The 10,384-nt window shown below is 42.9% G+C and overlaps 1 protein-coding gene across 2 annotated transcripts in view; it reads right to left on the bottom strand.

Annotated features, from left to right (window-relative positions):
* Window positions 1-2,671: 2,671 nt before the first annotated feature.
* Window positions 2,672-10,384, bottom strand: part of LOC139376039 (la-related protein 4B-like) — a 31,885-nt gene continuing 24,172 nt past the window's right edge. Inside the window, exons 6-17 of one of the 2 annotated variants that reach the window (XM_071118135.1) lie at window positions 9,327-9,463; window positions 9,065-9,168; window positions 7,538-7,648; window positions 7,209-7,262; window positions 6,510-6,728; window positions 6,130-6,239; window positions 5,621-5,893; window positions 5,287-5,314; window positions 4,752-4,922; window positions 4,362-4,525; window positions 3,974-4,082; window positions 2,672-3,032 (exon numbers count right to left, since the gene is read on the bottom strand). In XM_071118135.1, the coding sequence (XP_070974236.1) occupies window positions 2,709-3,032; window positions 3,974-4,082; window positions 4,362-4,525; window positions 4,752-4,922; window positions 5,287-5,314; window positions 5,621-5,893; window positions 6,130-6,239; window positions 6,510-6,728; window positions 7,209-7,262; window positions 7,538-7,648; window positions 9,065-9,168; window positions 9,327-9,463 (1,804 nt within the window). In that variant the 3' untranslated portion in view covers window positions 2,672-2,708. Of the gene's footprint in view, window positions 3,033-3,973; window positions 4,083-4,310; window positions 4,526-4,751; window positions 4,923-5,286; window positions 5,315-5,620; window positions 5,894-6,129; window positions 6,240-6,509; window positions 6,729-7,208; window positions 7,263-7,537; window positions 7,649-9,064; window positions 9,169-9,326; window positions 9,464-10,384 lie in introns of those variants that run through there. The other variant, XM_071118136.1, reaches the window with a different exon arrangement.

Below are 10,384 nucleotides of genomic sequence, written 5' to 3'. Positions count from 1 at the left end.
GAGTGCGACTCCATAGGATGTGCACAAAATAAAATGACTATCTACACCAAGACTAAAGTTGTTATTATCAGCATGCACGGAAGTATGTCTTGTAGGCATTTACATGGGAGTAAACAAAAAAGTTTAACTCGTGTGAATTTATCCGCATAGAGGTTAATACAATTAGTCAACATTTGAGAGATTCTGAAAGCTGATCATCCTGTCACAACATAATGCACAAGTCAAATGGCAAGAAGACATTTCATTCTTTAGGGGGAAAATCTATTGGTTGTATAGCTGAAATTGTAAAGGGATTACTTATGTGACCATCAGACCTTTCCATATTGGTCTTTACATGTTAGGTTCCCTTTTGCTTCTGTATGTAGGTAAAATATGGATTTCTTAATTAATCCAGAAACAAAACAAAGTGCAAAGTTTAGTTGACAACATGTATCAAGTATTATTATCTAGGTACAGTACCAGATTATTTGAAGTAGCAAGTTCCAGGTTCATCCTCTAGCTAGCACCATAGCTATCTAAAATAAAACATCCCACTGTTTGAATGAAGTCACTACACCCTGCCAAAACCCTACTGCCGACTCCTAATAGCTGAGCACAGGAGGTTGGTGGCACCTTAATTGGGGAGAACGGGCTTGTGTTAATGGCTGGAGTGGAACGGTGTCAAATACATCAAAACACTTGTTTTCTAAGTGTTTGATTCCATTCGCACCGTTCCAGACATTATTATGAGTCATCCTCCACGCAGCAGCCTCCGCTGTAGCCTATCCATTGCCAACGTATGTGCCCGCAGAACTAGTCTGACATGCTTGTTTCACAGCAAAATAGTAAAGTAAAGAAAGAAAATAGACACCATGTGATGAATTTATGGGTCGTTCCACGAAATGATAAACTTTTGGACCCCTTTGATATTTAAAGTATAAATGGTGCACCAATATTGAATTTTAAAAGTGTGTTATAATAAATGAAGTGCCCTTTAATATAGACCACATGGGAATTCAATAAATCAAATTCTTTATATGAATGAAGACTTGTTAGTGCCTAAATTCAAAATCCCTCCGTGACTTCTAGGAATATTTTAACCTATCATTGTAAAGCCCTAGTTAATTTGTTGCTTTGACAGTCATATCTGAAGATTATTTTTTTATTTGTGATTTTCTGTGTCCCTCAATTTAAAGGTCAACCCTGTTACGCGAACTGAACTATCATTTTAATATAGTAAAACTATTCCTTTTTTAAATGTTTTTTTTTTCTCAAAAGAAACATGAACATCTAGTCAAATCACAGTGTAAAAGCAGGTGAGCCGGTTCTACTCTTTTGCCATTTTCTGGTGTTTTGTGGTAGAAAACTGAGCGAGTCAAGCATACCATGTCAACCCTGTTACCCATAGATAGACAGGCTAGAAATCTTACGTTAAAAATGTTTATGAAAGTGGCAATCAATTGCCACTCCGTTACACAACAAACTTTCATTCCACCTTTCAATATGGGATTCACAGCTGATCTAAGATGAAATTGTCAACCCTGCGACAGTCAACCCTGTCACTTACTATAGTAATTTTGTATTTAACGTTGAGATGGGAAAATGCGTTAAGTTTTACGTGCTCTTTATGACAGAAAGTAAAAAATAAAGTGAAGAAATTAAATTGGAACAAGTTACACATCTCAAAAGGCACCGAATTGCTGGAACGACCCTCATCTGCTTTTTCCAAGATCAAAATGCATGTAGATTTCTACTGACCCCGATAGTGGCTCTCTACGAGGACTAACTAGCTATGTGCTTTACACGGCTAGGAAACAGATTCCTGCATTGGACAACAGAAAACGACGAAATGGAATTCTTTACCACAACAAACACCAGATAAAGAAAGTCTAAGGCGCTCTCAAAACCACCAGCACGCAACAAGTAGTACTTGTACCAACGATCAAAACCAGTATGCAAATAAACGTATTCTCCTCAAATGCTTGTATTCTAACGAGATAAAGTGTTCCATGTTGGCAAAAGGGTCATTTAGTTTTGATAAATGACACCGGTGGTGAAGTCCCTCAGAAATGAAGTCTTCTGAGGATTTCAGTTAAGTCCGTAAAATGAGCCTGGACTAGTTGACCTTGAATATGAACACAAATATGTAAAACACATCATAGATGCGTCCCTAATGGTACCTTATTCCATATGTAGTGCACTACTTTTGATCGAAAGTAGTGCACTATATAGGGATTTGGGTGCCATTTGGGACACAGCCATCTTGTCTGACTGATATGGTGATCATCACACCCGGCAATGGAATCACATCACCACTTAACAGGACTGCATACAAGACATACAGAATGACATGGCAACAGCTACTCTGTTCCTCATCTGCTTCCTTTCATTCACCCGTTGTTGGCTTCCACTGATGACCTCACAATACTTTGGACATATGAATTTATCCCACTAATCTGAACAGGAGTAAGTTTTCAGATTGACACTAAATAACAAAAGCAATGAAAAAAATAAACCCTCCAAAAATAAATAAGTAAAAATGATTAACGGTGCTCTATATGCACACTAAAGTGCTATTGTCTGAAAGCCCTAATCCAGAAAGGCATCCTCTCTATGCTATGAATGACTGGTGATTTTGGAATAGGTTGTATTTGAATAGCCCTGACTTTTTCAGATTTCTTTCACTCTCACGTTTTTGTTTTGAAATTGACTTGATTGCAGTGGGGGGGTTACTGCGGGGACTTTGGGGGAGTGTTGAGATCTTTGCTGCTGGCACCCTTCCCTGGGTGGTTGGGGGGTGGTGAAGGCCACCGGCCGGTCGGTCTCCGGACCTCTCGGGGTCTGCCGAGGGTGGCAGACTTGGAGGAGCATGGGTATGTCTCTCGGGGGACCTTTGGCTCACCCCTGTCCCCTGGGGCTGCGTCAGTGCACTTCCTCTCCTCTCCTGCGGAGGCAGCGCTGCTGGCTGGTTTGGCCTCTTTAGGGGCCTGTAGTGTCGGAGCGTGGTCTTTAATCCTCTGGCAGATCTCAGCGTAAGAGGGCTTTCGTAGTTCCTAACCACAAAACAAAAACACATACTTGTAGGTGATTCATTTCATAGGACATTGACTATGCCCACTGGTTTGACACACATTAAAGTCCAGAAAACATGATTATTACCGGCCACAAATCAACATTTACAGGTAACTGCCAAAATAATGTAAACACTTCAGCATTTTTTTTTTTTTTTACCTTTATTTAACTAGGCAAGTCAGTTAAGAACAAATTCTTATTTTCAATGACGGCCTAGGAACAGTGGGTTAACTGCCTGTTCAGGGGCAGAACGACAGATTTGTACCTTGGCAGCTCGGGGATTTGAACCTTTCGGTTACTAGTCCAATGCTCTAACCGCTAGGCTACCCTGCCGCCCCATGAGGGATAAAAATAATTTTTAAAGCAGGTGCTTCCATACAACTGTGGTTCCTGAGTTAATTAAGCAATTAACATCCCATCATGCTTTGGGTCATGTATAAAAATACTGGGCAGATCATTATTTTGGCTACCATGGCTTTTCCCCCCTAGGATGACAATGCCCCCATCCACAGGGCACGGGTTGTCACAATGGTCAGATGAGCATGAAAACGATGTAAACCATGTGCCATGGCCATCTCAGTCATCAGATCTCAACCCAATTAAACACTTACGGGAGATTCTGGACCGGTGCCTAAGACCGATTTTTCCACCATCAACAAAACACCAAATTAAGGAATTTATTGTGGAAGAATGGTGTCACATCCCTCCAATAGAGTTCCAGACGCTTGAAGAATCTATGCCAAGGTGTATTGAAGTGCTTTTGGCTCGTGGTAGCACGCCTCCCTATTAAGACACTTTATGTTGGAGTTTCCTGTATTTGGGCAGTTACCTTTATCTATGACTATCAAAAAATCTTTCAGCTAATAATATGGAAAATGGACCTGATTGATTATGTTTAAAATGCTTTAGACAGCTTACTTACTGTAGCAGTACCATTGACTTGAACAGATTTGCTAGCAGTGTACAGAGCGGTAGTGATGCGCTCCATAGAGACCTGAGTCTCCTGATTCACCTCCAGAACCTTCACTTCCCTGAAAAACAAACATTCATTTCACACAATGATGTGAATGACATGAAATGCTTCTAAGTCAGTTATGTTCTCTCATTCTACACAAATTCAGTTGACATCAACAACAATGGTGTTCCACGTTTTCAAATGGGACACACTGACAAGGAAATGGTGAGACAAAATATGTGTGAGATGTAAAGCACACTGTTCTGTTTTTCTATACAAATCATGTTAGTGGGGGCATGCTTACACATTTTGGATCCATCGTGTTACATGAAGGGAAAACATGTCCTACACTCACTCTGCAGGTTGGGAGGAAACATGGACAGGGCCAGAGGCTGGTCCTGGGTTCAGGGGGGCAGTGGGCTGGAGGTTCGGGGGCTGTGGAGAAGTGACTGTCCTTAGTGGCTCCTTGGGTCCTCCTGAGGGGAGGGCACCTGCAGAGCTGGCATCAACGCTTACATTCTGGAACAATACAAAAAGACATGAACAACAATACTACTAACGGCAAAGCTGAAATGTTGAGTTGAGTGATTGAGTATGGTGGCTTGGAGATAAGAGCTTGTCTGAGTCCCAATTGGCACCATATTCACTGGTCAAAAGTAGTGCACTATATATGGAATAGGGTGCCATTTGGGACACACAGAGTATGGTGGCCTAGAGATGAGAGCTTGTGTTGGTAGATACTGACCCTGTCCTTTGTGGCTCCTAATACCATGCTGGCCAGTTTGTTCTCAAACATGTCGTCAGGGGTTTTGAGGTGGCCTGCGGCCCCAGGCAAAGGGGGGAAGCTGGAGAGCCCCAGCTCAAAGCTGGGGGACGGGGGCTTCTGAGGAGGGGGTGGCGACTGGGTAGCCATTCTCTATACAATAGAACAGCATCAAACACCGTCAGACTGGGTAGCCACTCTCTACACAACAGAACAGCATCAAACACCGTCAGACTGGGTAGCCACTCTCTACACAACAGAACAGCATCAAACAGTCACAGAGTAAAGACTGCATCCCAAATGGCACCCTATTTATTGCCTATATAGTGCACCATATAAGGAATAGGGTGCAATTTGGGACACCCACAAAACCAGCCAACTGTACGTACAAAAGACCTGCAATATTGCAATTCAGTCAGAAGATGTCACTGCCTGAAAAGCTTGCAGCAGCACCACTGATGGCTCTTCCAAGTCAGACTAGTCTAAGAGGAGATCAATTTAAAAAACTTGTACTTACTGTAAACTTGTTGTCGTCCCTCTTTTTCCTAGAACCATAAATATTTGTCATTTAAGAGAATATTTGAAAAATTCACAGACATTTGTATACTATTTGAAGCCTAACTTAGCATAACAGAAATGTTAACAATTCAAAACGTGAGCACCATGCTCACTTTGTTGTAATACTATAATCCGCCCCAAATAGCACCCTATCCAGTGCACTACTTTTGACCAGAGCCCTACGGGCCTGGGACTAAAGTTGTGCACTAAATAACAAATAGGGTACCATTTGGGAAACAGCCTATGGAGGTCTATGGTGGTGATTATCATGCAGATAGTGGAGGATACCTTACCTTCCCCGGCCCATGCCCAGTGAGTAGTCAGTGCTGACGGGCTCCAACCGACCTGTACTGATGTCTCTCCTGGGGTAGGTCATGGTGGAGGGGGGTAACCTGGTTCTGTTCTGGCTCGGGAGGCGCGTCATTTGGGGGGAACCCCGCGGTACCCCGTTCAGAATTCGCTCCGTGGGGAAGTTGAAGATGGTGGGGCTGTCTAGGAGCCCTGTGCCACGCTGGTCCATGATAGGTATTGTGGGCCTCAGGTGAGGTTTACTGTGAGTGTGATTCCTGAAAAGAAACAATATCATATTTGAAGATCCTAAGCACAGCAATATAGAATTCTGGGCCCATATTCACAACGACTCAATAGTAAGAGTGCTGATATACTGTATATACAAATCAGATTGACCTTATATACGAGGGGGGACCTGATCCTAGATCAGCACTCCTATTGTGAGATGCTTTGTGAATACAGGCACGGGTTGGTATTGTCTACATCAGATGGTGAGTCTCAGTGTACCCACCTATTCCTGGGAGAGTAGTGCCTAACACCAGCAAGAGGAGACGTCGCTGGTTTAAAACTATGGGATGTTGTAAATCCATTGATAAATTGAGTGTTGTGAAATTGGGTAACCTGTTAGAAAAGGAAACAAAATCATTGACTTTTATAAGAGTTCTAGTAGCATATTATACAGCGAAATTAAGAATGGCATGCATTGTAGCCTTGTGGGTGGTAAGTGGCCAAAATCCCAGTCACTTTCTAAAAATGTCCAGGTTTCCCAGAAATTCCAGTTGGAAAATTCCCAGAATCAGGAGTGAAAACCAGACTTTTTTGAAAGTTACTGGAATTTTGCAACCCTAAACTAGATTTTAGGTTGTGTGTGGGCACGCCTGTTGTCCTCACCAGCGAAGGGTCTATGAAGCTGTGGGTGGCTGACCAGGCCTGTGGAGTGATGAGACTGTAGAGGGGGAACTGCTGCTGAGGGCTGTACACTGGAGGTATGTAGTAGGAGGTGTAACGTTGTTGCTGCTGCTGCTGAGCGTAAGGGTGAACCTCCACCGGGCGGTAGCCATTCTTTGGCATAAAAGTGTTAATAGCGATTGCCTTCGCCTTTATCCGTGCCTGAGATTAGAGTTGAGAACAGAACATTTTCCTCAAACCTATCAGCAAAGTAAGCATTTCAAACCTATCAGCAAAGTAAGCATTTCAAACCTATCAGCAAAGTAAGCATTTCAAACCTATCAGCAAAGTAAGCATTTCAAACCTATCAGCAAAGTAAGCATTTCAAACCTATCAGCAAAGTAAGCATTTCAAACCTATCAGCAAAGTAAGCATTTCCAAGCGGTGCAGAAAGATTTTGATAAAAAAAGCTACATTTGTCTGCGGTATTATGTCACATCAACACTAAATGAACCCATACAACAACTGCAGATTGAATTATGTTATATACTGGAGGGGAAAGCATTCGTTCTGGTTGTTCTGCTGACGGAAAAGGTTCTGAACCACCATACTTGGAAATACTCCAGAATTGACAGTATAGTATACAGTTTATGGGTCATGTTCATATTACTTTAATTAAAGTTCAATAGTTAATTAGCTTACCTTAATAGGCTTCCCTTGGAAGGTTTTCACTTCTTCACGAAGATACTGATATGCCTGGAAAATAGGATAAATGAAAACTTCAGACAGAGCAGGATTGTTTTTAATACCCACGAATGTAAGCTTATGGCCAGTATGAAACACTGTATGGTAGCAACTAGCAATAGTAAACCAGACCACCAAACCCATAGCAGGGCAGTTAGTGGCAGGTAGCATGGCAGTTTCACGGACCCAGACCTACAATCCTAAAACATGACGTGTTCGGGGAACAAGGTGCTTCATGCACCATTACTAAATCCTACAATAGTGCAACATTCTTGAATGTTTCTGACCTGTTGTGCATCTGCTTCCGATTCAAAGGTGATAAACCAGTTGTCGTTGTAGGCAAACTCAGAATTGATGAATTTAGGTAAGTTCTCTCCTTTAAAAAGAGCCTCGACCTCCTGCAAAACAAGAGCACATGTCAAGCTTAATGTCAAAACTCCTTGGTGTCGATTGTGGCTTGGGGTGGTTTTGCGGTCTAAGCTGCTGCCTCCGGAACACATTGCTGCAGCATGCGATCGAATCTAGCAAACTGATATTTTCAGCACCTCCCTCTTATCTATGTAATAAACAAAAAAATACGAGAGGAGTGGGCCCTATCAACGTCAAATTTAGTCAATATTCCCCGATGGGAGTGCGGTTCAGACTGAAATAACTGACCATAACACCATTCAAATGTTTTGAACTGCTAAAAATGGCACCCTTTAATTTGTCACACTGCACGACATGGTACTGACTGGCACATGAGGCACAATGAAACCTCTAAACACTACATTATCAAAACAATGTGCCATTACAATTACTTTCTCAAAGTCCAACAACAGCGTGTCTATAACATGGCTAGGAGGAAGGTGTGCAAACGAATCATGGACGCAGAGACAGGTTTTTACACCATTCCAGGAAATGTTAACAATTCCAGGAAAACAACTCTTAGAAAATATTACGCTAGAGTAGTGTGCTGTGCACTCAAAACAGGAAATTACCTACAATGCCATGGTTAAAACACACATATAGCGTAATCACATAAGAGCTTGTACTAGAATGACCTTATCTTGTTAAAAACCTGTTATTTTGTTCCACTTTCTGCCATACTGGATACAGTCTAATGTAGTATTTGGTTTCTTATGCCATAATATCAGGGGGCAGTTAGAACTGCAAACTGCATTGCTGGCGGATTTGAAGGATCAGTCAACAGGAAATATCATTGTGCTCTTGGGTAAAACTTTTTCTTTAGCAATTTCGGCAGAAATGTTGCAGATGGGGAGGTTCCAGTCCCTAGTGAGACACCATGGGAGAATGGTATGACAATGATTTATAGGGAAAGATCGGTTGATCTGTGGCATGTCTGAAGGGTGGAATAGATGAGTGTTAGAATAATTATATGCACAAATGTACAGTATAAATGTTTAAGGTCCTCCAATCAGGGGTGAGGGTGGGGATGGAATTATTGTATGTTTTGGTTTCACAATTTATGCTTTGGCTTTAACGCTGTGATGCGTGTGCTGGTCCTGGACAGTTAAGAGTAGCTCAATTCTATGCCTGCCCGGGCATCGGGTGGGACTTGGTTTTTCCCGCAATTGGAAAAAACATTTGGGCCGGGGGTTTGCCTTGCCGGCGTCTCAGGGCGAGCGCACCCACTGACCATTTGTAGTCAGCATATTTCATTGTTTAAAATAAAATCATTCTAAATGCATGGTTTCTTTACCAGATGGTCCAGACTGAATCTTTGTCCCAAACGACACCCTATTCCCCATTTAGCGCACAACTTTTGAACAGAACCCTAAGGATCGTGGCCAGAAGCTAGCCAGTGAACGTACCTCTATGGGAGTGCTCTCAGGGACCTCTCTGAGGATGACGATGCAGCGGTTCTGGTTGGGTCTCACCTTCTCCCCTTTCTCATCCACCTGGACCAACGGCAGAGCTATGGAGGCAGGGAAATATACAAGTCCAGTGAATTTAAAATAGAAACCATGTCTCTTTAGTATCAACAAAAAAAATGCTATAAGTAAACGTTTAATAGTCTAGTTAAAAATACAAAAATAAAAAATAAATAAAAAACATTTTAAGAGTGTCACTTACATCGTAGGATATCGACGATCAACTCCACATCCGTGCTGAGTTTCTTGACGTGGTCCAGATTAGCTACCGTCACGATTGGTACATATTGGTCACTATCCATCTGAGAGATAAGATACATGTCGCTGGACAGATTCTCTCTGAGAGAAAAGACAAAAAAGTTGAGTCCCTCCCTGTAGCCTAAGTCACTCCTCCCTACAGCAGCCACAAGTGTATTTTTGAAAGCATGAAATGAAGCGTTCATTTAGAGCACGCCTTCCACAAACGGCAGAGATAGAACTAATGAGAATGCGACCGCTGTGCATCATCATAGCAACAAATTTTACTGGCTGCATTCTAGCATGGGCAGCACTTATTCACCATCAACAAAATCTACAGCCCGGCCTCCCGAGTGTCTCAGTGGCCTAAGGCCCTGCATCACAGTGCTAGCTGTGCCACTACAGATGCTGGTCCGTGGCCAGGCTCTGTCGCAGCCGGCCACGACCAGGAGACCCATGGGGCGGCACACAGCTGGCCCAGCGTCGTCCAAGTTAGGGGAGGGTTTAGCCGGCGTGGATGTTCTTGTCCCATCGCGCTCTAGCGACTCCTGTGGAGCCGCCTCTCCCGAGTCCACCAGGTGCAATGCACGCTGACACGGTTGCCAGATGTACAGCGTTTCCTCCGACAAATTGGTGCAGCTGGCATCCGGGTTAAGTGGGCATTGTGTCAAGAAGCAGTGCAGCTTGGTTGGGTTTCGGAGGACGTACGGCTCTCGACCTTTGTCTCGCCAGTCCGTATGGGAGTTGCAGCGATTAGACAAGACTAACTACCAAATCGGATATCATGAAATTGGGGAGAAAAATGTTTTTTTTAATAATTAAAACTACAACCTGGGATCGACAATTTTGGAGAAGAGCATAACTAGCATAACAGTTGTGGTGTAAATTAATCCCCTAGCTACCTCCCCTAAGAGTCAATTCTGTCTGGCGGGTTTGGTGTTCTGTAATGGCAGAGCTGTGCATCTGTGCTGCTCGACTGTAGTTTATATGGTTGCTGCATTATTGGCTGTATTGTAGTAGACA

This window comes from Oncorhynchus clarkii, chromosome 20, assembly GCF_045791955.1.
Source record: "Oncorhynchus clarkii lewisi isolate Uvic-CL-2024 chromosome 20, UVic_Ocla_1.0, whole genome shotgun sequence".
NCBI lineage: Eukaryota > Metazoa > Chordata > Actinopteri > Salmoniformes > Salmonidae > Oncorhynchus > Oncorhynchus clarkii.
Note: the sequence above shows the minus strand (reverse complement) of the source record. Positions and strands in the feature narration are given on the sequence as shown.